This window comes from Typopeltis vanoorti, chromosome 3 (genome assembly GCF_054136105.1).
Source record: "Typopeltis vanoorti isolate ZY-2024b chromosome 3, IOZ_Tvanoo_1.0, whole genome shotgun sequence".
Lineage (NCBI taxonomy): Eukaryota > Metazoa > Arthropoda > Arachnida > Uropygi > Thelyphonidae > Typopeltis > Typopeltis vanoorti.
In genome coordinates this window covers 168,862,140-168,889,537 of record NC_143551.1, presented here as the reverse complement: position 1 = coordinate 168,889,537, position 27,398 = coordinate 168,862,140, and the positions used below count along the sequence as shown (strand labels likewise).

Here is a 27,398-nt window from a genome sequence, read left to right as displayed (position 1 = left end):
TTTGTGCTTTTCTAAAGATACCAATTCTGTCATTCTAATCATCAAGTGAATTTGTAAAAAAAAAAAAAAAATGTTTACCTTAAGAAACAAGACTACTGGAGTTGGAATATAGACAGCTGTCGAACTGGACATCCTTCTGTATATCCTGAAAGGAAAAAAAACCTTGTTTTTACATTGCATTTGTTGGTTTATAATGCAGTTAATCGTTTCAGCATGAGTATAATGGATATTTTTGATAAGTTCAAAGTAAACTGTAGTTTTGTTATTTTTTTAATTCTGCTGGAGTCAAAGACTCTCTCTCTGTGTGTGTGTGTGTGTGTGTGTGTGTGTGTGTGTGTGTGTGTGTGTGTGTGTGTGTGTGTGTGTGTGTGAGAGAGAGAGAGAGAGAGAGAGAGAGAGAGAGAGAGAGAGAGAGAGAGAGAGAGAGAGAGAGAGAGAGAGAGAGATTATATTATATACTAACAATTACATTATACAAGAGGTAAAGAATATTTTACATTATACTATGTAAGAAGTATACATATATCCCAAAAGTTCACAGACGTTTTACGGAAGATCTCTCCTGTCTGCAACATATTTATCGTACGGAAGTTTTAACTCATTCACATTCTTGGTATTACAACATATTCACGCAAGGTATTTCACTCACCCACCACTCTCCACGTAAAAAGAATACTCATCACCCTCTTATTCAATATTCCATCGCGTAATTTCCAAATATGGCCCTCTAGTCCTTGTCCTATCCTGATTTTCCACTATCTGACAAATCTCTATTGTATCCATCCGACCAATACTTCTCATCAGGTTAAACGTCTCGATCTTCTTCTTCTTCAACCTTTTGGTTTTGTCCACTGCTGGACGAAGTTCTCCCCCATGGTTTTCCAGACCACTCGGTTTTCTGCCTGTCCCATCCATCTCACTCCTGCAATTTGTTCCAGTTCATTCCTCCAACTTACTTCTCGGTCTTCCTCTTTGTCTTGCTCCATCCATTGGCCTCCAGTCTGTTGTTTTTCTAGTCCATCTCCAGTCACTACATCTGACAATGTGGGCAACCCATCTCCACTTAGTCTGTTTAATGTATTTTACAATATCCATGACACCTGTTTGAGATCTTATCCAGGTATTTGTCTTCCTATCTCTTAATGTTACTTTTAGCATACTTCTTTCCATGCGATGTTGTGTTGTTGTCAGCTTATTGTTTAGAGCTGTTTAAGTCCATGTTTCTCCTCCGTAGGTTAGGACAGGAAGTATGCGCTAGTCGAAAGCTTTCCTTTTTAGGCTCATAGGGATGTCACTTCTGAATGTCTCTCATTTTCCATTTTCCCACAAGCCATCCATCCAAGGTGAATTCTTCGTTCAACATCTTTCTTTGGCAATTCTCAAAGGATAACAATTGGCCCAAATATACATATGAAGCAACTTGTTCTATTTCATGGTTTTCAACTTTGACAGTTCTATGGTTTATGTATTTATTAATCATTATTTTTTGTTTTTTCTCTATTTATTTTTAATCCAATTACTGTGGAGGCTTCATTTGATTTAGCCTTTCTTCCAGATCTTCAAGATTATCTGCTATCAGGACAACATCATATGCAAATTTCAGATGATGCAGCCTTTCTCCATTTATGTTTATTCCTTTTGTTTCCCAATAAACGTCTCGATCATATCACCTATTTGCCTTATATTAGCCAAACTTTGAAGACTGACTTCAATTTATCCTCAGAGTTCACATTCCACAGTCCTGAAATCATTTTTGTCAACCACCTCTACACTCTCTCCAAAGTATCTCACCCCCCCCTCTCCAAACCCCGGTGACCAGATTTGAGTACAGTAGTACAGATGTGGCCTGATCATGGCCCTGTACAATGGAATCACTACCATTTTATCTCTGATGATCAATGTTCGTCTTGATATTGTAGCAATCCCCTGAGTTGTCTTTATCTTTGCAACATGACCTCAAGATCCCGTGCTTGCTGAAATTCCTCCAGAATACTTCCAGATATAAAGTATGCAGTATCCCATCTTCTGATCCCAAAATTCAAAACCTTACACTTAGCAACGTTAGACTGACTTCTCCATTCATTTGTTCATCTTCCCACATTTCCAGCTTATTCAGATCCTACTGAAGATCCACTATATCAGCGCTACACTCAATAACTTTACTAGCTTTACATCACCCGCAAACAACTGAATATCTTACTAATTATATGTAGAGCCAAAGGCTTCAATTCGGCGACATGAACTTATTTAAGTTAAGGGATATTACATCTCATATTGTTTCATAGCCGAATAAGAAACCCAAAGAGTTTCATGCCGAATATAGAAACTATATAAAGTTCGGCGAGTCCAAACGTAAGCAAATACCTAGATAGTGCAACACCTAACCCATTTGGTAGTGCAACACTGAGGCAACGCGTAGTAAGGGTGGAGAAAGATTTGATCACTATTCTTGGTATTTACCCATAATGTGAAACCCAGCTCCTAGGAGGTGTATTACTGATCTACATTATGAGAGAAGGTCACTACCCAGACCGGTTTCAACCTTTATTGAGGTCTCATCAGTGAGTAGGTAGACCTAAATCATACCAAGTTTGTAGCGAACAGAACTTACATATACCCTACTATAAGAATTGCCAAGAAGGTGTCCTAATAAATTACTAATTATATGTAGAGCCGAAGTTTCTATATTCGGCATGAAACTCTTTGAATTTCTTATTCGGCTATGAAATAATATGGAATGTAATATCCCTTAACTTAAATAAGTTTATGTCGCCGAATTGAAGCCTTTGGCTCTACATATAATTAGCAATTTATTAGGACACCTTCTTGGCAATTATTATAGTAGGGTATATGTAAGTTCTGTTCGCTACAAACTTGGTATGATTTAGGTCTACCTACTCACTGATGAGACCTCAATAAAGGTTGAAACCGGTCTGGGTGGTGACCTTCTCTCATAATGTAGAACAGTAATACAGCTCCTAGGAGCTAAGTTCACATTGTGGGTAAATACCAAGAATAGTGATCGGAGCTTGCTCCACCCTTACAATGAGTTGCCTCAGTGTTGCACTACCAAATGGGTTAAGTGTTGCACTATCCAGGTATTTGCTTACGCTTGGACTCGCCGAACTTTATATAGTTTCTATATATATATATATATATATATATATATATATATAGTTTCTATATTCGGCATGAAACTCTTTGAGTTTCTTATTCGGCTATGAAACAATATGGAATGTAATATCCCTTAACTTAAATAAAAACTGAATATCTCCCTGAATTCTAGTGTCAATATCATTGATATAAATGTTAAAAACACTGGTCCAGCACAGAGCCCCGTGGAATCCCACTGGCAACTTTCCTTTCTTCTGATCTTCATACACAATCATTTGATATCTATTAGACGAACAACTGCTAATTCACTCCACCAACTTAATATCCAAACCCATACCATGCAGATTAAATATCAGTATATCACGTGGAATCCTATCAAATGCATTCGCAAAATCGAAAAAAATACAGTGTATGCATTTTCCCAATCAACCACTCTTTATCATAAAATTTAACCAGATTACTGAAACAAGAGCTTCCCTTAACATATTCGTGCCACCTTTCACAGGTAATATTTCACAGATAATATTATTCTCATCTGCCCAAGTATATATAAGCGCTCTTGCCAATTTTTCCGATACCGTAAAAATAAAAAAAGTAATACAAATCGGTCTATAGTTTGATGCCTTTATTCTCCCATTATCCTTATGCACTGGCACTATATTGCCTTCATTCAAATGCCCAGTTCTTTTCTAGTTGCAAGGCATTCATTAAACAGCCAAGTCAACAGAACTGTTAGTTCTTTACGCATTCCTTTAAGACTCGTGGCAAAATTTCATTAGTCCCATCGCCTAGCTGACATTCAGAGTAATTAGTACTTTGAATACATCCACTTCTAATCCGTCAGCCTTCTCCATCTCCTTTGAAATAAACTCACCTCCAGAGGCGTAGCTAGAAGGGGGGGAGGGCGGTCCGGCCCGGACGGCACTTTAAACCTTTTTGAACTTTTGTAGTTAATTCTAAAATACAGTCTTGAGAACTCGTTTCAAAATATTGTAATAATACTGCGAATTTTCCTCACAATTGCTATTAGTGTTGCTAGTTGTGAGAGGAGTTTTTCTAAATAAAATTGATTAGAAATTACCTACATTACTATGAAATAGGCTTCGCCAATGTCATCGACGATTTTGCTAACAGAAAAGAAAGAAAAATAACATTTTAGAATGTTGGAATTAAAGTTTTACTTCAAAAATAAACATAGTGTTTCAATTTATTTCCCTATACGTCGTTTTGACTTTTTGTAGTATTTTTGATGTGCATTAAGAGGGGCGGCAAACTTAGGGACCACCCCGGGCGGCAAAAGCTCTAGCTACACCACTGCTCACCTCGCCAGAATAAAACACTCTCATAAAGTATTCATTATACAGCTCAAGATCTACAATATTCTATAATATCTTTCGCCTTAGTCATTCGATCACCTGTTCCATAGAGAAAGACCATTCGCCCACAATCATTCCTTCTTATGTTGGCCAAATAACTAAATATTTCCTTAGGACTGTCCTCTTGAATGTATTGCTAGTCTCCTCTGATATTCTAATTTTCCCTTCTCTCTATACTAGCACCTTTCTCTCTTGAACTTTATATTCCTCCTAAAACTGTTCACCACCTCTCACTGTATACCTTTTCCACAACTTCCTTTTTACCTGCAGCTCTCTTTGGATTTCAGTGATCATCGACTTTACCTCTTTTTTTTTTTTAATTCGTGGTATTACTTCACCACTGCGATTAACAAATGGTCCTTAGCTGACTTTCATGCACTTCTGATCTCTTTAATTTCCAATTCCTCCATTCCATGACATTGCTCCAAGTTTGTTACTAAGAATATTAAAATCTCCTGCTTTGTATTTCAACATGACTTTCATTCTCTTTCGCAATCTTAAACAATTCCTCCAATTGTCTAAGATTTGTTGCTCAAAATATATTCACACACACACACATACGAGGGACGTCTAGAAAGTAAGTTCCGATGGGCTGTCAGAGAAGCAAAAATATATTTACAAAAAACTTTATTGGAAATTAAAGTAGACATATTTCACTAATTTTCTACATAATTTCCACCATTGTTCAAGCACTTATCATAACGGGGCACCAAGAGTTGTATACCTTCGTCATAGAAGGTTGCCAGCTGTGACGCAAACCACGTATTGACTACTAATTTTAATCTCGTCGTCGTCGTCTTGAAACCTACGGCTACCAAGGACAGATTTCAGATGTTTGAACAGGCGAAAGTCGCTTGGCGCGAGATCAGGACTATATAGGAATTGTTCCCAGGCGAAAGTGGCGAGAAGTTGTTGTGTTACGCCGGCCGTGTGTGGGCGAGTGTTAGGCGTTAGTCCAAATCGTCACCCACTAAAGATGGTCTCCCGCTCCATTCATCATCGTGCACACTTATCCTTCCTTCATTAAAAAATTTTACCCATCGATTTTACATGTGGAGGGCGATTCTATTTTCTTAGACATTATAAACACACACCAAGAAGCGTACGCACTGCGAGAATGTCTGAAAATGGCACCAACGCCTTGCTAAGGAATCAATAAACTCAGCACGCATGGGCATTATTGCCATCGCAGCGCTGCAGTGAAATATTTCAAAACGGAACTTACCTTTCTGGACGTCCCTCATGTGTGTGTGTGTGTGTGTGTGTAAGTAGCGCTTGGTCGCTCGAAGTCAGACTTAAGTTCAAGTCTAGTCGCAACTGGAGGAACTTTTTCTAAGCCTTTCTTCAAAGATTCCCGAGTTAGGCGATCTCTGGCACGGGCAAGCGGGTTTTTTCCTCCCGTTAACTCAAGAAAATCGACGGTAATACCCATTATTTCAGACAGTAACATATCTTGTTAGGGTTAGGTACCAAGAGATGGAGCACTTGTTTGCCAACCTCTTCATCGGTGGCTGCTATTATTAGTGATAGACATGGGCCAGCTATCTCTGATTAGCTACCGGTGGAGATTGAACTGCCCACTTAGTCATGAAAAGCTAGATAGGGTATAAAGGCCTCGCCTACTCCCTATAAGGGAATAAAAGGCGTTAGCTGATTTTTTTGCTATATATATATATATATATATATATATATATATATATATATATATATATATATATATATATATATATATAGCAAAAAAATCAGCTAACTCTATATATATTTCTTTTTAATTCTGTCAAATATGTGGGTTCTACGGTCGATTTTCTTGAGTTTACAGGACGAAAAACCCGAGTTTCCGGGAGGAAAAACCTGCTTAGGGTTAGAGACCACGAGATGGCGGCACATTTGAGCCGTCTCTCTTCACTGCGTACCACTTAATTAGTGATAGCCTTGGGCCATCTGTCTCTGATTGGGTACCAGTGGAGATTGAACTGCCCACTCAGTCTCCAAAAGTTAGATAGGGCTAAATGGCCTCGCCTACTCCCGTATATACGGGAATAAAAAGGCGTTAGCTGATTTTTTTTTTTTTTTTTTTTAATTCTGTCAAATTTTCTCTCATTAACTATCGTTATTACTGTTTTGGTTTTACACCTTACATTTGGTTGTTATAGTTTTCGTAGTTTTGTTGGGCATGCATAATCTTAATAACCGCTGTTATGCTGATTTATAAATTCTTACTTTCGTATATATTTTTGAAGTCATATTTTCTGTTGATGTTGATCTGCATGAACTACGCTAAACTATATGAAGGTATTGCACATCTTAAAACTGACAGTGTAATTTCAATTATACCAATAATAATAATAATAATCAGAATGTGGATGAGCTACCTATGTTTTAAACTGCTTACTTATTTATGATACATTAGAATGAACTGCTTTCAGCTTATTATCTTGAGGATATTTCATTCTGTAGTAAGCTAAAAATAATGTATCGATTTATTCGATTATGTACACTGAAATGGGCTGTGATCTATTTTTACATTACATAACGATAAAGTAGTACTAATGACCTTCCGTTTCTTCTGAGAAATCATTATATGACGCTTTTTCATGAGAGATTCAAATTGTAGTTCAAAAGATTTATTGAATTTATTTACACGCACTCCACCTGCTGCTACGACTGCCAACCTTCAGTTTCGTATTTTCGATCCAATAACTGTTCTAGCTTACTATAAATTTATTATGTGAATAAGAAAAAGAGTTTCCGGTTTCATTTTATAAAGCACGTGACCTTAATGATTGAATGTTTCGATAGCCACCTGTGTTCTACGATTCGGCGTAAGCGGAATGGATTACCACGCCTATGCCTTCAAAGTTATAGAAAAATCAATGAAAATGATATTAAAATTCGAAGAATTACGAAAATAAACTTACAAACGGTCGAAAAAATACATTGAGTGATATCTCATGAAATAGGACGAGAAGTCATCACATTATGTAATGAAATAAGAACATTAAATGAGTAACTTTAATCATGTATATTTTAGCAGAGAAAATTAAAATTCTAATAAGATTATAGTGGCAAATAAAGAAAAACGTACGCGATACACAGCTGAGTATATAAATTAAGAAACCCTTTCTCTGATTATTTTTTGCTGTCGATTATTACTGAGAAGAAACACATTTACAGATTCACTACGTTCATGGCGAGAGGAGGAAGTTTTGTGGGTGAACCCATTGAAATGATTTCTCAGGGGTTTGGAGTCAATAAAGAGATTTTTTTTTCCTCGCTGTGAGCATTTTTAATATACCATTTCTCATTACTGGTATCTGTAAAACTAAAATTTTCCTTGATGGTTGGTGTAGCAGAATCGCTAGCCTAGATATCACGTACTGTATGTGATTTCCAATAAAAGTAGAGGTGAAGTTCTTTGCCCTAATAGATCTTCCATAAATGAGAAACTTTATTGCCAAAAAAGTTCATCTTGTAAATTAATCTTATAATTTATTTTTCTGTTAGTATGTAGGGATTTGGCGAGGCATATTGCGAACATATGAATTTCATAAACATTCACAGATTAAGGTCACTTAGATTTCACTGGTTGTTTTAAAAATTTCAAAATTGTCAAAATAATTCAATATTTCATATTAGCAAAACCTGCATTTCACAGCAGCATAAATAACAACGTTTAATTGAGCTTGTCATAACCTGGAAGAAATCGGCAGTTATCGAAATGTATTGCCAAAAATGTAAACCATATTAATTCCCATTTCTAGGAAATTTGTTCGTCAAGCGCCTAGCAACAGAGCTTCAGTAGATTGATGTCGTGCTACAAGAAAACTGATATTGGTTTAATTTTTTGTTCTTTCGTTTGGGATCTTACGTTATTCCCACGTGTGTCAAAGTAATTCGAACTGGTTGTAAAGTAACTAGTAAAAAGTGATTACCACACATTAGGTTTTCTTTTTTTATGTTCACAAATTTCATCGGCGTTGTAGAATTACAACACACTTCGGCTTTTTTTTTTTTTAAACCACCGAAATGGAACATACCTCCTTGAAAAAACCATGCTGGTCAAAAACACTTAATTATTCATTTGTTTAGAAAATTCTTTTCACTTCAGCCAACTACTTTGCAGTTTCAACACAATTTGATTTTTCACGAATAGAAATAATTAAAGAGCCTATGTAGCTCAGTGGATTGTGCCAGCAAAATTCAACACAGGACACATTGTACTACAACCAAAGGTTGGGGATCAACAGAAGTTACAAGACATAAAAAACTGGAGAGGCATAACCCTACTGAATACTGATGACAAAATCTAAAATACTTACAAACCGAATACAAAAGCACCTCCATAAACTTATCTCACCAGCACAATCATGTGCAGTGAAAGGAAGAAATATTCTTGACACAATAATGCACCTCCGATGCATTTGCGATTATTACAGCCTCACAGAAAATCCATGTATTGTAATGGGTAGAGATATTCAAAAGGCATTTGACACAGTTAGCCAGCAATACCTGTTTGAAACACTAGACCGAATAGGAGTTGGAGTAAACTGGAAAGAAACGATTAAGCTTTTGTACAGAAACGCGGAAAGTAGGCTGATCATTAATAAAAATCTCTCAGTCTCTTTCCCAATAAAATGTTCCATCCGGCAAGGAGACCCACTATCCATGGCTCTATTTGTTCTAGCCCTAGAACCACTCATTATAGCCATTAACACAAACAACGATATCAAAGGAACACATATACACGGAGAAAGTGACGCCAAAATTTCGGCATATGATGATGACGTCACTTTAACACTAGGAACACAAAAATCTTTGGACACAACACTCAAAATAATAAAAGACTCCAGCAAAGCCTCAGCACTGAATGTGAATCTGGCAAAATCCCACTGCAAAATAATTGGAAAGTGGGAAAACCAACCAAGGATTCCTTCAGGAATATAGGTGAATAATTACATACCGGTTCTGGGCATCAACATCGGAAGCTCAGAATCACACGAAGAACAGTGGAAAGAACTCCATGACGGCATAAAGAAGAAAATTAATGCAATGCGCCCTAGACAGCTGTTCGTCAGAGGAAGGGCCCGGGTTTGCAACATCTACCTAACATCTCACCTGTGGTACAAGATACACAACACCCCGTATCACGGAAGGTGGGCCGAAAAAATACACAGGCTCTGCTACATACATCTGGGGCTCTCAGTATGAACCCATGCGCAGATCAACACTCTTCCATGAAGTTGAAGCTGGAGGTTTAGTATTGCTAAACATCCATCTGAAAACTCTCATCGGCAGGGCAATAACAGCAGCCCGAGCACACACAAAAACCTATCATGCCTATGCGGCAACATTCTTACAAAAGTGTTTGCCGCATAGGTTTATAAGCTCACTTCCAGATATAAAAAAACCAAGCCCGAGAATGTTCAAAGAAATAGCCGAAGGGTACACATATATAATGAAACACTCAGATACCGAAACCTTACTGACAATCAAACCAAGAAAACTATATAAAACATTAAGTCAAGTGACATTCCCACCTCCCCAACATAGGGAAATAAGAAAAGGAGAAATTAGGCTAAGTCCGGTGCTTAGCAAAGTTTTCCGACTTCCAATATCACCAAAATACAAAACATTCTTCTATAGAGTACAGCATGCCTGTCTCCCCACAAAAATGTGGTGTGTAGCAAAAAAAAAAACCCACTACAAGGCCCAGCGAAGTGTCATTTCTGTCCCGACCCAGAAACAATATATCATATTATGATGTTCTGTAGCAAAATCCACAGTATGGAACACCATACAGAAATTCCTACATAAGACACAACCATTCTCTGAAAACACATTATTTTGGCTGGAAGACCAAAAAATGAAAAAAAAAAAAAAACAGAACTAATAATCATAATAATAACAATGTATGCAATATGGTCCCACAGATATGACAAAACACACGGAAGAGACACCAGACCAGACATACTAGCAAAAATTAACAATTATTTAAAGGAAATTATCATAAACACTACACAAACCAAAAGCATAACAACACAGCAATGGAGGAAAGCCTAATTGAAGAAGGAGAAGAAGAAGGAAAAATAAAACTTATACCGATAATGGAACCCCCGTAGTTAGTGGTAAACAATAATGATAACCCACTATCTGAACAAAAAGCATAATCCCAGACAAAGGTGCTGGTAACGTAGGCCCATTCGCCACAATGAGAGGAATAATGACAACAAGATATCAAATCTAATGAAAAAAAATAAAATTTAAAAAAAAAGTATATATGTATATAAAATAATAATTAAAATAAATAAATAAGTAAAAGTTTAAAAAAATAATAAAAATATGAATAATAATATATAGGTACGCCTATATATAAGGGATAAGAATGTTATATATATGTATATCTAATTGTGTATGAAAAAAAAAAAAAGAAAAGTAAATAGCAAATTATTCCTTAAGATAAGTCAATACTACTCTAGTAATAAATATGTGGATTAAGATATATTACCACAAATATGTATATGTTCTTGTATATACAGACACAAGGACGATAGAAATGTCAATTGTAAGAAATGCAGATAACATAAGTTCATAACATGATAATAACCCAAAATGTTAATAGGATATATTATCCATTTATAGACCTGTAACTAATTCTGCAATTCAGAAAACTTTGTATATAAGAAATTACAGATTTACCTCTTAAGTTAAGCAAACAATATAATGTTAAAGCAAGATGGAATTCTTTTTGTAAAAATAAGAGTGCCTACAAAAAAAATAAAATCTGCATGAGATATAGAGATAATACCAAATATATGCATATATAAATGTAAATAAAAACATAAGCAATGCATGTATTTTAAGAATAGACCTAGTATGTGGGCAGTGAATCAATCGACCGTGAGATGCGGTGATTGATTCATTCAATCCAAAATATCCTTGGAGTGTAATGGATAGCAATGCTGTAGCTAATGAAGCTCTAACTGAGGCTCGGCTATTGCTGTTACTCTCCTGCCATGATCAGAGCTTTAATAATAGCTCAATAACCTTATCCCTACACTGTCCGCTACAGATAACGGGGAATATGAAAAGCATTCTTGCTTCGCCCCTTTAAGCCAGTCCTTATAAGGACTATAAGGACTATTTTAAGAATAAGATGTGCATTTAAATTAAGTTAATAAAATAATCATCCAAAATATGTCAACAAAGATATAAAATGAAGATATATGTAAAACGAATTGTACATATGGAAAATGTCAATGCTAACATATATATGTATGTGTGTATGTATGTGTATGTATATGTATATATGTGTATATATATATATATATATATATAAACGAGAATAGACTGATCTGATAATGGAACTTATAAATAGACTGAAATCACTATGTAACATATACCAACAAAATAACAGCTCAAACAATTCAATAGGACAATATGGAAAATAGAAATTGAGCATGTGACACGTTGTATCTTATTTAAATAGTGATTGTAAAACAGGTGTCATAAGTATATTGTAACGAGAAAATGAAAATGCCTAATAGAATTAGCAGCCTATGTACAAATTGTAAATAGCTGTATATATATTTATTTTTAAATGTACACAGCTGCTGTTGTTGATACAAATAAACTCAGTAGAAGTAACCTCAAGAAATGTAAATCAAAATGTCAATTAGAATAAGCATTCTATGTACAAATGTATATATTGTAAATAGCTGTATATATATTTATTTTGATTGTACATAGATGCTTTAGTGTTAATAAAAATATACTCAGTGGATGTGGCGTTTGCCAACCACGGCGCTTGGCCGCACGAAGGAAGACTTGGTTTCGAGTCTAGTCGGCGACTAGAGGAAATTTTTCTAAGCCTTTTTTCGACAAGTTCCCGAGTTTGTCGATCTCTGGCACGGGCAAGCAGGTTTTCCTCCCGGAAACTCGGGTTTTTCGTCCTGTAAACTCAAGAAAATCGACCGTAGAACCCACATTATTTCAGACATTAAATATATTGCGTTAGGGTTAGGGACCACGAGATGGCGGTACATTTGAGCCGTCTCTCTTCACAGTGTATCGCTTAATTAGTGATAGCCTTGGGCCATCTATCTCTGATTGGTACTGAACTGCCCACTCAGTCTCCAAAAGTTAGATAGGGCGGAATGGCCTCGCCTACTCCCCGTATACGGGAATAAAAAAAAAAAAAAAAAAAAAGGCGTTAGCTGATTTTTATTTATTTTTTTTTTTTTATTCCCGTATACGGGGGATATATATATATATATATATAAAAGGCGTTAGCTGATTTTTATTTTTTTATTTTTTTAGAAATAATTAAACAAAACCATTAAGAATGCCTTGTTAACAGTTCAATTTCTTTAGGAATTTTCACAATGAATTTTATGAGTTACACTAAAAGGCTGAATAGATGCGGTAATTAGTTGAAATATGTGACCTCTTTATATTTTCATTTCGATCAACAAAATGTTCTCTTTGTGCAAATATGCTTATCTTGATAAGGGTTGTGCAAATAAAAATTTAATGGGTTTAATTTAATTTAAATTTTTAAATCAATTATAAATTTTTAAATAGTTTTAAAATGAATTTTAAAATTTATAATAGCCTTTTAATTAATAATAAATTAAAAAACATTTTAAATTAATTTTAACTTTGATTTAAATTTTTAAATCAATTTTAAATTAATTTTAAATTTTATTTAAATTTACTTTATATTAAAAAATTCATTTAATCTGAATAACTTGTGTACTGTTCATAGATGATTTTCAATATAGCATGATATCCTTGCTTCGTGAGTGAAGATGAACTGGAGAGAGAATGGAGGCATAGGTTATTATTGAGAATTCAAAAGCAAAGTCTATTTCTTAAACAAAGACGTTGGAAGGAAATTTTCTAGGGGATTGGAGGTTTTTTAATATATATTTTGAAATATGAAAAAAAATAATACATCAAAAAAGAATAGTGTTAAGTGACATTCCAGGAAACTAAAGCCATCATAAAAATGTTTACTCACCTGTCTACCATTATGCCTGCACGTATGGCATTTGCTACTGATCGGAAACGAGGTTTGTCTTCTGATCGTCTTCTTTGAGTGGCTGTTTTCCTTGTAAATGTAGACGCTAGCCATTCTCTTACTTCATTTGGTACAGCATCTGGTTTAACTTCTGAAAGATCGTCTTCGTCTTCTAACGGTTTCCTGAGTGAAACGATGGACATTTATAATAACGAACCACAATACTGTAAATATTTAAAAACACATTTTCTATAGTAGAACAAAATTTTACTTTATTGAATCACTAAGGAAATTCGTGCATCTTTGAAAGTAATACTGTCAAATAGCACTAATTAAATTCTAGAAAGTCTGTGGATTGGTTGGATAATAATTACTACCACTGGTACTTTTATGGATAATACTACATTTATAATAATAATAATAATAATATATATATATATATATATATATATATCTGATGATTAGCTTTTACTCGGTTGTTATACATTTGAAAAAAATATAGATTTAATGACTACAAGACCGAGATAACATATAAAGATTTTAATGATAAATACTACTAGTTTCGACATATAGCAGCCTTCTTCAGGTATTTATAAAGGAAAATAATACTAATAAACATTGAATTATTTAAACAAACTGGAAATTACAGGTACAAATTGCCTCACATAATCGATAAATAAAAACGTTGTATTTTTTCAAGTTGTTCCAACTGGCGTGTCATTGTTTGTTGCAATTGTGCGTGCAGGTTCACGTGAACGCCAATATTGAATAACTGCAACATGGCTATCTGGGATGTTATAACTTAAATTGTTGTTTAAGTGGGCCGGGTTCAGTAGGATTTCCCTTGATTCTACGATTTTCCTTTCAAACTCATCATCACAGCGAAAGATATTTTCTGATCTATTCCAGCAGACAGAGTGGCTTTGTTGGTCATCATTAGGATTATTTGAAAAAAGAACATGACTGGATAACGCAATTGCATGAGATCTTTTGTAAGAGATGTCTCTCTTATGCTCTTCTATTCGTTGTTCAATAGATTTGTTAGTTTGACCAAAGTATGGGATATTGCAATCGCACCACAATTTATATACTCCAGGGTACTTAAGGTTGTGATGAGTAGGTTTTGGATGGCTGATTAGAGAACGGACTTTTGGAAGTGTGGTGAAGAAGGTCCTGATATTATATTTTTTTAAGGACTTTAGTTATTTTCTTAGAGACTGTGCTAATGTATGGAATGGACATGCTACCTTTAAAATTAATAGTCTCTGTTGTGCACTGCCTAGGAGGATTCAGAAGAAATTTCTTAATTGTTTTTTCAGAGTATCCATTTTGTTTAAAAATAAGAGTGAGGTGATTCATTTTTTTTTGTAGTTGATCTTGTTCATTTAAGAGAGAACGTGCTCTGTGTCCTAAGGTAGATATAATTCCAAGTTTTTGTTGTGGAAAATGATTAGAAAGATTATGCAGATATCTATTTGTATGCGTAGGTTTTCTGTACATAGAGATTTTTAATCTTTCAGAGCATCGTGTAAGCATAACATCCAAGAAAGCTAAGGAGTTATTATTTTCTAGATCAGCAGTAAATTTTATATTAGGATGTTGGATGTTTAGATGACGAAGAAAATCTGTGAGAGATGTGTGCCCGTGATTCCAAATAATGAATATATCATCAACTTCTTACATTACTACAGGACAAATTATCCAAAAAAATGTTCACTTTATTAAAGCATTACATTCATTCTGGTTACTTCAGATATCAGGACTCCATTTACCAACAAAAACAAGGCCTGGCAATGGGCAACCCTTTGTCCCCAGTGCTAGCTAACATCTTCCTTGAAGATTTTGAAAAGAAAGCCATATCTTCCTTCTCATTTAAACCAAAAGTTTGGAAAAGATATGTTGATGATATATTCATTATATTTGGAATCACGGGCACACAGCTCTCACAGATTTTCTTCGTCATCTAAACATCCAACATCCTAATATAAAATTTACTGCTGATCTAGAGAATAATAACTACTTAGCTTTCTTGGATGTTATGCTTACACGATGCTCTGAAAGATTAAAAATCTCTATGTACAGAAAACCTACGCATACAAATAGATATCTGCATAATCTTTCTAATCATTTTCCACGACAAAAACTTGGAATTATATCTACCTTAGGACACAGAGCACGTTCTCTCTTAAATGAACAAGATCAACTACAAAAAAAAATGAATCACCTCACTCTTATTTTTAAACAAAATGGATACTCTGAAAAAACAATTAAGAAATTTCTTCTGAATCCTCCTAGGCAGTGCACAACAGAGACTATTAATTTTAAAGGTAGCATGTCCATTCCATACATTAGCACAGTCTCTAAGAAAATAACTAAAGTCCTTAAAAAATATAATATCAGGACCTTCTTCACCACACTTCCAAAAATCCGTTCTCTAATCAGCCATCCAAAACCTACTCATCACAACCTTAAGTACCCTGGAGTATATAAATTGTGGTGCGATTGCAATATCCTATACTTTGGTCAAACTAACAAATCTATTGAACAACGAATAGAAGAGCATAAGAGAGACATCTCTTACAAAAGATCTCATGCAATTGCGTTATCCAGTCATGTTCCTTTTTCAAATAATCCTAATGATGACCAACAAAGCCACTCTGTCTGCTGGAATAGATCAGAAAATATCTTTCGCTGTGATGATGAGTTTGAAAGGAAAATCGTAGAATCAAGGGAAATCCTACTGAACTCGGTCCACTTAAACAACAATTTAAGTTATAACATCCCAGATAGCCATGCTGCAGTTATTCAATATTGGCGTTCACGTGAACCTGCACGCACAATTGCAACAAACAATGGCACGCCAGTTGGAACAAATTGAAAAAATACAACGTTTTTATGTATCGATTATGTGAGGCAATTTGTACCTGTAATTTCCAGTTTGTTTAAATAATTCAATGTTTATTAGTATTCTTTTCCTTTATAAATACCTGAAGAAGGCTGCTATATGTCGAAACTAGTAGTATTTATCATTAAAATCTTTATATGTTATCTCGGTCTTGTAGTCATTAAATCTATATTTTTTTCAAATATATATAATTATATATATATATATATATATATAAGATCCCTCTTCCCCAAGAGCCTTCATCTCCTTGCCATATATCAGCTCTCTTTCACCAAAACAGGCCAAGATTCTCAAGAAATTTAACTTCAAAACTTGCTTCACTACGCTTCCAAAACTTCGTTCATTACTTATCAAACATAAACAGAAACATTTTCCTACTCAGTTTTCAGGAGTGTACAAGATTTTGTGTGATTGTGGAAAGCCATACTGTGGCCAGACTGCTAAATCCATCCTTCTACGTTTGGATGAACACCGTAGAGATATCTCTTATAATAGGACTAGAGCTAGCGATCTCTCTAACCACGTTCTCTTTTCAGCTAACTCAGACGAAGGCCGCCAACACATTGTAAACTGGACTCAAACTTCTAACATCCATGTGTGCTACGATGAACTCGAAAGAAAGATTGTCGAATCTAGGGAAATTTCTCTAGATTCCTTTCATATCAACAACAGCCTGAGTTACAATCTCTCTGACACACACACGTTGCTTATGTTCAGTACTGGCACACTCGCGACAGCGCGTAGTATACGTTTGTTTGGAACTCATACTCGCATTTGTTTTTCAAACACGCTACTGTCTTTTTATACTTGTTCTGTTATTACAATTTTAAGTCTCTGTAATTTTTTATATACTTCTTTGATTGTGATATCTGAAGATGTTGATCTATTCAACGAAACTAGTAAACTAGTAGTATCTTTTTAAATATATCTTGTTTTTTAAATATATTTTTAAATACATTTTTTTAGATATATTTAAAAAGATACTACTAGTAAACTAGTAATATCTTTTTAAATATATCTTGTCATCTTTTTATCTCTCGGTTTCAGTCATTAAAGTTCTTCCATAATATTCCAACCGAGTAAAAATGAATTCCCATAATATCAACCTTCCTGATGACGAGGAATTAAATTCACTGGTCAAAGATTATCAGAAGAATCTCAGAGCGATTGGATTATACATCAACAGACTTGTATTTCTAAAAAGATGTAAGTGCAATTCTATTATTCCACGCTTCCTTAATTTTAAAGAATCGATTAAAACCGCTAGAGCTGAAAGAATTTACAGGAGAGCAAAACTAGATCTTTTATCGGAACGCATTTGTGATACCAAACGTTGTCTTGCTGCTTATTTATGTAAGAAGACCTATCACGAAACACGTTTTTCTCATTCTCTAGACAGTTCATCTTGGGACTGTTTAAAAGAAATTAGCACTCTTAAAGCTTCTAAAATAGAGAATTTAAATAAAATCAAACTCATTAGAAAATATGATTCTCTTAAATATAATCAAGATAGAAAAACTTCTCATTTTGACTCCACCTATCTAAAAATAGTTGTCTTCAATAAGTCTTCCCATCAATTATCTTTGGCAGAAAAAGGCATACTTGCTAAAGGTCTCAACTTTGTCACTGCTCCTACATCCATCCCTAGAGAACATCTCTTAACAAAGATAGAAAAGGCAGCTTCTTTATTACCAAACAAAGACGCTAACCTCCTCCGTATGGGAGCAATTTTCTCTATAAATAAAACTAGACCTCCACCTGACAACATTTCTTACTCTGAAAGGACAACTATCAAGTCCTTGAAAGATAATAGTAACATCGTTATCCTTCCGGCAGACAAAGGGAATGCAACTGTCATCTTAGACAAGTCTGATTACCATAATAAAATCTTGGAACTTTTCAATAGTGATACTTACTCAGAAATTGCTAGTGACCCTACGATGGAACTACACAATAGAACTAATAATTTATTAAAAACCACCTTAGAGTTACAAAGAAACATTCGGCTTTCTCTTAGGTCACTTCATCCTTTGACACATCGACTGTATGGTCTCACCAAGATTCACAAAATAAACTGCCCACTCAGACCTATAGTTGAGGGCATACACTCTCCTACTTATAATCTCTCCAAATATCTCGCGAGTTTTCTAAGAAATCTTTCTGGAATTTCCTCTTCACATATCTGCAGATTTCGTTTCTAAAATCAAGGACATCAAACTTAAAAAAAAACAGATTTAATGGCCAGTTTTGATATTATTTCTCTCTTTACAAATGTACCTGCTCAAGAAGTCCTCGATCTTCTCAAGAACAAATTATCAAAAAAAATTTTTGCTATTCTCTCCCATTGCATAAAGTCAGGATACTTCAAATATGATAATAAGATCTACTTACAAAACTCAAGTTTGGCTATGGGCAGCCCACTCTCTCCGATTCTCGCAGATATATTTCTCAATGATTTGAAGAAAAGCTATTAACTCCTTTCACTTTAAACCAAAAGTCAGGTACCGCTATATTGATGATATTTTCCTCATCTGGGAAGATGGTGTCAATAACCTCTATTTATTTTTAGACCACCTAAACAAGTGCCATGAAAAAATCTCTTTCACCTTCGAACTGGAATCAGATGACTGCCCTCCCTTTTTAGACCTCAAACTTACCAGATGTGCTGAGAGCATTAAAATCTCAAATTTTAGAAAGCCTACTCATACTGACAGATACCTTCATGCTTCCTCCCATCACTATCCCCCACAAAAATGTGGTATTATTTCCACCTTAGCTCACCGAGCCAAATCATTACTTAGAGAAGAAACAGAAATTCAAAATGAACTTTTTTCTTAAAAAAAAAAAAAAAAAACCTTTTATTAATAATGGTTTCTCTCCAAAGAAAATTGACAAATTTCTTTCCCCCAGGCACTCAACTACTTCTGAAGATCCCTCTTCCCAAAGAGCCTTCATCTCCTTGCCTTACATCAGCTCTCTTTCACCAAAACTGGCCAAGATTCTCAAGAAATTTAACTTCAAAACTTGCTTCACTACGCTTCTAAAACTTCGTTCATTACTTATTAAACATAAACAGAAACATTTTCCTACTCAGTTTTCAGGAGTGTACAAGATTTTGTGTGATTGTGGAAAGCCATACTGTGGCCAGACTGGTAAATCCATCCTTCTACGTTTGGATGAACACCGTAGAGATATCTCTTATAATAGGACTAGAGCTAGCGATCTCTCTAGCCACGTTCTCTTTTCAGCTAACTCAGACGAAGGCCGCCAACACATTGTAAACTGGACTCAGACTTCTAACATCCATGTGTGCTACGATGAACTCGAAAGAAAGATTGTCGAATCTAGGGAAATTTCTCTAGATTCCTCTCATATCAATAACAGCCTGAGTTACAATCTCTCTGACGCACACGTTGCTTCTGTTCAGTACTGGCACACTCGCGACAACGCGTAGCATACGTTTGTTTGGAACTCATACTCGCATTTGTTTTTCAAACACGCTACTGTCTTTTTATACTTGTTCTGTTATTACAATTTTAAGTCTTTGTAATTTTTATATACCTTTGACTGTGATACCTGAAGATGTTGATCTATTCAACGAAACTAGTAAACTAGTAGTATCTTTTTAAAAATATCTTCATCTCTCGGTTTCAGTCATTAAAGTTCTCCCATATATATATATATATTTTTTTTTTTTCTTTCTCCTGGACTTGTGTAAATCATCCCATTCCATTGATAAGCGATATGTATTGATGGATATTTTGCTTTTTTTTTTGATAGGTGAAAATTAAGTATGGCAATGCATTGTGCATTCATTATTACATGTTCGTGAGGAACCTTTATCTGGTCTCTTTCCACTAAAGCTGAGTTAACCGGCTCATAGGAGGAGGATATGAAACTGAATGTCATGGGCAGATGCAAAGAGAACGGTAATCGTTGTTATCCTTTTTGAAGAGCTGGTGTAGTCTTCGATGAAGTTGTAGTCTTCGAAGAAGAAACTTCACGGGAAAGGGGTTCTTTGAAAGCCTTTCCTATGAAGGAATGAAAGATGAATAGGAGTAGCAGATTCGGTGGGTTAGAAATTCAACGGATGATGGGCTGCTTTTGCTCGTGTTATTGAAGGTTAGTAGAAATGGTAGGGAAGTGATGGATTCTAGTAGAGACAGATTGAGCGAAAAAAAATGGATGGGATATTTTGTGGAAGCCAAAGATGATATAAAGGCGATTTGTGTGGAAAGGCTAGTCCGAGAAGAAAGAGAGCTGGACTAGATTGTTGAGCTGAGAATGATCATAGGTTAGCAGAGAAGAAAAAAAAGGTCTTTATTGTGAGAGAAAAAAGACAAAATGATAGCATATTGATGGGATAGACATAAGATGGATTCTATGTTTCAGTGAGTAAAAAGTTTTGTTTTACTACAGATGGAATGTAATACTGAAATTTCATCACGGCCTATTGGTACTCTTTTCAGTATGTATCCTCGAATGCATTTATGTTTTATATGAATCTCAAACAGTGGGTTTATTTTTTAAATATATAGTGCATTTTCATGCTACTCTAATAATCGATTACAAATAACCATGCTCAAGGTGGGATTCGAACCCGTAACTTGTTGATTAGAAAGCGGATATGTCACTAGGCCAATTAGATTTGCTAACAATTAGTTAAGCGTTATACAACAATTAATAGAGGGTTATCTATAGAAGAAAAATGATGTCAATAGTACATTTTTACTTTGCGTTAGAAATCTGAATTAGCAAAATATCACTGTAGCCAAGTTAGGAGTAAAAAGGCTATCAATGTCCTAAAATGGATTTAAAATACACTGAAGTCTGTAATAACGAACAAAATAAAACTTTCCCATTATTTAATGTGCAAAAATATTATTTTGAACAGTTTCTAAATGATAACTAGTACCTAACATTCTTCTATTTAATTAAAATCGAAAGGAAAAAAGTACCATTATATGATGTTTGGCAGACCAAGAAGTTATCGTAAAAAGAATACGAAGTAGCATTTATGAGGTTGTTTAACCTTTTCGGTAAGTACTCTACGTGGCGAGTTTAAGGACTAAAATAGTCCTGAAAGATTAATAATTCCTAGAGAGATAGACGTCATCAGCAATTTCTTCTGCTCATCGAGTTTTTATTTTTCTCAATTTATTTATGGTCACTGAAAGGTCAGTAGAGGTTTCGGAATATAAGATGAAATAATAAATTGAAGAACAAGAGAGCCTAGAGTTTTCGTTATATTCTACGACTCCCTTTTGAGAAACTAATAACCGTTTTAAATTGTCGATAACACAAAGCACAAAAAGGAGATGCAGAGAGCACAATGGAAGGAACCATCGTGCTCTCTACAATGCGCAAATGATGTTTCAACAGAAGATTGTCAAGCAGGGACGAAAGATACATTAGGAATCTGAAAACATCAAAATGTACTCTTCTCCTGTGCCACAGTTCTTGCTTAAAGTGAGCAAGTCTCTCTTTCTCAGAATGAATGACTGAATGTTTGCTTCTTTTTTTATTTTATTTTATTCTATTTATTTTAAATATAGCGAATTTCCATGTTAGCTGACGGTAGAGCGTCCTAAATCCCAAATACGTAAGTTAAAAGGAAAAGCATTCATGAGAAATATTCCATGAGGAAAAGTAAATTAATTCAGATATTTATTTTTCAAAGCGCGCGCGCGCACACACAATGTGTGTGTGAGAGAGAGAGAGAGAGAGAGAAGGAAGAAAAATAGTATGCAGCTAAATACAGAGGTACAATAATAAAATATATACTTTATTCAACCTTCGCAATTTAGGAATTTCATTAATGGGCAGTTCAGAAGTTTACGTATTTATATTTCATCTTTTCTAAACATTAACAGTTCGATCTGAATTATTTTTTTAAACAAACCCATAATTTCCTCTTTTTTTAATATATTATCACCCAATAAGTTATTTCTTTCTGTTTTTCTCTGAATGAATATATACTGAATTTTTATTTCCTTTCCTTATTTTGTTATATAACTCCAGATACTTAGGTGTGTCTTATTGTTTTGCAAATCTAAAGAAATTATTGGCTTATCTTTGGTTGCTGTTAAAACAACGTGCGACTGGATAAATTTTCCACTGAATGTTGATGAACAGACACGAGTAATCCGAACTATTCCTTCAGCATCTCCGTCGCACATTCTCAAGAGCAGTACGACATTTATCATTTGGTTGGAAAATCTAAGGCGCAAAGAATTTTGTGAAGACTTTTCAGTTGAAGGTGAGCTACCTGGTCTCATACGCAGGCGAAAGGGTTTGTCCTCATAGAAACGCATTTTTTATTCCACAAAACAGACACCAAGAAAAACAAACATACTTAATAGACATAATGTATTGGTCTCGATGATTGAATGGATGAGTGTGCAGTCTGTACGTTTTATAATGTGTTTCAAAATATCCTACAATTCCCACATTTCCGTATTCCCATTGCTTCTAGAAATATATCGAAAAAAATTGACAAAGTCATGTAAAACATTACCATTATATAGCAATGTTTTACATGACTTTTTAGTGAATTTTCGTCCTAGAAGTCGCTGGCTCCATCTGAGAACAAGTATATAACATGAAAAAGTGCACGTGGTCTGCTTCTGGCCTTCAGTATGTTGCTCTGGTCATAAGGTGAATAATAGAAACCTTTTTTTAACTAGCCATTTGACTTGCAAAAAAACCTTTCCTGAGCTTCACATGTAATAGAAACTGTTCATCCGGAGGTCTGTCAACTCGTGTCAGTTGCGTCTTGAGCATCGTTGCCCATCTGAGGGTGCAGCAGGAACCGTGACTCATTGGACCACCATCGAAGGTTATATTCCAAAGTGACTGTTATATCAACAGAACACTGGTGAATATAACGTTCGATGACTAGAGGATGTCTTAAGGGCCATCAGATGAAGAATACAATATGTGAGAGAATACGGCGCATCGTCATCAGGGATACTCTCACCTCAGTACATTTGTGTGTCTCGTTTAGGTGCATCATTTGTGACAACGTCACCTGTTGATTAGCAGAATTATCACAATCATCAGTTTACTGTGTGGTTTAGTGTTTACCTGCAGTAGGTGGTTTATCTTGTTTGGTTCCATTCTGTATAATGGAAGCAAGGTGAGAAACCAAAGTAGGCAGTATGCCGTTCGGAGGCATCCAAACTTAAGCCGCATTAATAATAATAGTCTTTTTGAACAGTGATCTCATTACCTTTACTCATAACTTCACTTTAGTGGATTAGATTTGTTCCACTCTACACAAGGATTGTCATGATCTCATGATCCGATTTTATGTACGCACACGGCGCTAAAGCAGAAAAACATCTCGAGCTCTCCTATTTTTCAAAATTCTCTCTCTGCAAGTTTTTTTTTTACGAGAATGATGGAATTTTTTTTCCAGTTCAGTAATAATCAACACGTTAATTTGAGGTACTTTAAAAAACTGTGATGTCCATAAAGGTACTGTGAGTTTGACATCCAAAGGTCATATCAGCTATCCTCTGGATCAAGGTCAGGCACGATCACCTTTGTCAACTGACCATAACATCACGTTTAATCGTAGTTACACCACTGTTCTGTAATAATAATAATACCTGTAATTGGTGACTAGTTTGATTAATATGCATGTTATTATGTGATAACACGCCAGTAGAGTTCTGTGTTCCAACCCAGGCCCAATTTTCAGAATTATATCAGTCATATAGAGTACATTTTCTTGTCATACATGCCTTGTTTGTGCAGCGTTGTTTGTCAATTTTATATGTAATATTCGAGAAAAACTGGCGTCAGTTTTAACGTATTATGATGTTCACAAAAGAGGACTTCCATGTATTTAAGCACTTTTGGATTTTCCTATCGGATAATCTTAGCTGTTGAAGGACGTATTTCAAGAAAATGTAACAAAAACGTGGCTTTTTTGGCTTTTTTTGTTTTGATTTTGGTTTTATACTCCAGCTCGTGCTGAATTTTTCTGATGTTGGATATTTCAATATGTATCATACATTAATTTTACAAAAATAGGCAATTTACAAAATAGGCAAACAAATAAAAAAACTTTTCACTCAAACCTAAGCATAGTGCACATTGAAATGACTTGCTATTTTGACAACTATAACTCATTGCTAGTAAGCTGTACTATTATTTACTTTCACCTTTAATATGTTTTTCATTGAACTAATAATAATTTCACCATACTAGTCAATGCTGTAAGCTTCACCATCTAGTTTTAATTTAGTTCAAACATTAACGTGTCTTTGACTGTACGTGCTATATTCAAAAGTAGCTGCACCTGTTATTCATTCATCTGTTAAATATGTTCAACAGCTGGTTCAAATATATTTGAAATATATTTTCATAGCTGAGAAACCAAAGAAAGCAAACAAATACAATGCATATTAATACGATAGATACATGAAATGAATACTGAAGCGTTAACAATTATTAAAAAAACCGCAGGTCATAAAATTTGTTCATTGTTTCCTTTCAAACAGTCACTTTACATATTCGCCTATTTAGAACTTTCTAGAAAACATTTAAAGAGGCGAATTTGCTTAATACGATAAGTATATATTTTATGACCGCATTGAAAATACTCGTGTCAGTTCTAAGCATGCGTGAAAAAGGTTAAAAGGACTGTGTAAAAAGTGCCAATAAAAGTAACATGCACATTTACTGATTTCATTTCAACAGGTTTTGTGCTGTGCCAATCATCATGCATCCATATTAATTATTTATACTCGAACAGCTCTTTAATTTGCATGTTTTAATAGAGAAGGGTTTTCTTCGAGAGTATTTTCCATTACCATCCATCCATGAAATTAGTTGGTTGACTGGTTACTAAAACATTTAGGATCTGCACTGAAAGACAATATAGAAAATTACCTCGATGAGAATCAAAGCGAAAATTTCGTTCTCATCAAGGCTATTATGCATAATGACATTCTTGAGAAAAATCGTTGTATAAATTCATAGTAATCTTGAGTTTCAAGATTAATAGTTTATATGATATGGAAGTCATTAGGAAACAGGTTCACGACAGAAGGCATCCCTTAATGTTGCTATGTATTTCTACTTGATATCTATTGCGGCTTGGGGAAGATTATATGAGAAGACCCTTATCTTCAGTGACTCTCACAATTTTTCTGAGGGTTACGTACAATTACTGAACATTTTAAACTAGTAACATAGTAGCTAGGCTCAAGGGAAACTGCAGTTACCAAATGCTCATAGGAAAAAAATATAAAATTAAATATTTAGTAACCACACTTTATCTGGTTGATTAAGAGATTAATTTTTTTTCTTGACGCAAATATGAAATTTCAGGAGTCAAATTGTGGCATAGACACGGAGTTGGGTCGATAGATACATCATTCTTTCCACCACCACATTTGTGCAATCGGATTATTCTCGTAATTTATCTTCATTCCTGTGGAATTTTCACTGCGCTGAGACTTAAGTTACCAATGTGAAAGGCACAGACAATTCTGCTGAATACTCTTTAGCATCGCTACTGATTCTCATCAGATCCAATGGCCGAATTCATATTTAGTTTATGTAACAGTTGCGGTAATTCCAATCAGAAGTAGTTCCAAGTTTCATATGAAGCGTCGTTAATTTAATACTTTAAATTAACTGAAATGAAATTATATGAAATGCGTATTTTAAAACATGCATTTCATATAATGTAGTATAAATAGGATTTATTTAGGTGCGTCTGTAACTTCTGGTAGATTCCACGACTTTAGAAAGAAAAATTATAGGGCGCGACTTGAATTACCTTTCGATGGTTTTAAACCTCTTTCCAGAACTGGTTAATGTTTGACATAGAAATTAGAGATTTTTTGTTCTTTTCTTCTCTAGATATTTGGATTTTTAACTCCACAAGTTAGAAAAATTGACCCTAGCATTCACACTGTATCGAATGATAACAGTTATGATTAGGAATTAGGAACAAGAGATGGAGTAGTGTTATTTCCGATGATATCGTGCCTCTTAAGTCTACATATTGTTACAAATAATTCATTTAACAGTGAAGACTAAGGGAGTATCAGCGAACTGGCTGCCTACCGATTATTACCAAAATATATGGCTAAAAGAGTTCCCATATTCTCTTAGGCGTTAGAGGATTTATTTATTAAATAAACTTTATTTTTTGTTATTTATCTGAAAATTCATAATATTTTTTGCTTTGGCTTTTTATGGAAATAGCGATTGCGACCTTTATCCCTTTTAGATCTGCCATAGCTCGCGCAGAGTATTTTGCACTTTGGAACGAATTGCTGTTTGAATGCAAAACAATGAGCTCAAAAATTATTGCTATTTTAAGAAGGAAATGTCTATACAAGAATGCTCCTGCTAAAGACATCAGCGGTTTACAGTTAATGGCTTTATCCACAAGGGTTGGTTTAATGGAACACTTTTATTAATCTAAACAGCACAAAAGTGTATCCGATACAAATTGAGTTTTTAAGCTTCATAACGTGACCATGCGTCATTACAGTTAAATTGGAATCGAGATGTGAACTGATTTCTAAAAATGTGCATGATAATCTATATGTTAGCATTTCGCAATCTATATGTGATTACTAAAGATCAGTCAAACAGACAAATAGGTTCCAAAAAGGGCTCTTTCTCGGCTAGCAAAAAGTAAATCGGTACGGTATCTTATTTCTATAATACGCTGGAATCCGAATATACACCAGTCACCGAATTTTAGAAAAAAAGTAATTAGATTATATATATATATATAATCTAATTACTTTTTACTAATATATATATATATATATATATATATATATATATATATATGAGTAGTATCAGTAAACACAATAAATTGTAAAAATTATATATATTATTATATATAATTTTATATAATATATATATAATATATATAATAATAATATATATATATATATATATATATATATATATATATATATATATATATATATATATATATATATAT

At 34.4% G+C, this 27,398-nt stretch overlaps 1 protein-coding gene across 1 annotated transcript in view; it reads right to left on the bottom strand.

Moving 5' to 3' along the window:
* The window catches only part of LOC150108734 (dual specificity calcium/calmodulin-dependent 3',5'-cyclic nucleotide phosphodiesterase 1A-like), a 663,448-nt gene that overhangs the window by 205,348 nt on the left and 430,702 nt on the right, over positions 1–27,398 (bottom strand). Inside the window, exons 5-6 of the mRNA XM_090416188.1 lie at positions 13,510–13,692; positions 79–145 (exon numbers count right to left, since the gene is read on the bottom strand). Coding sequence (XP_090272314.1) covers positions 79–145; positions 13,510–13,692 — 250 coding nt within the window. The remainder of the gene's footprint in view (positions 1–78; positions 146–13,509; positions 13,693–27,398) is intronic.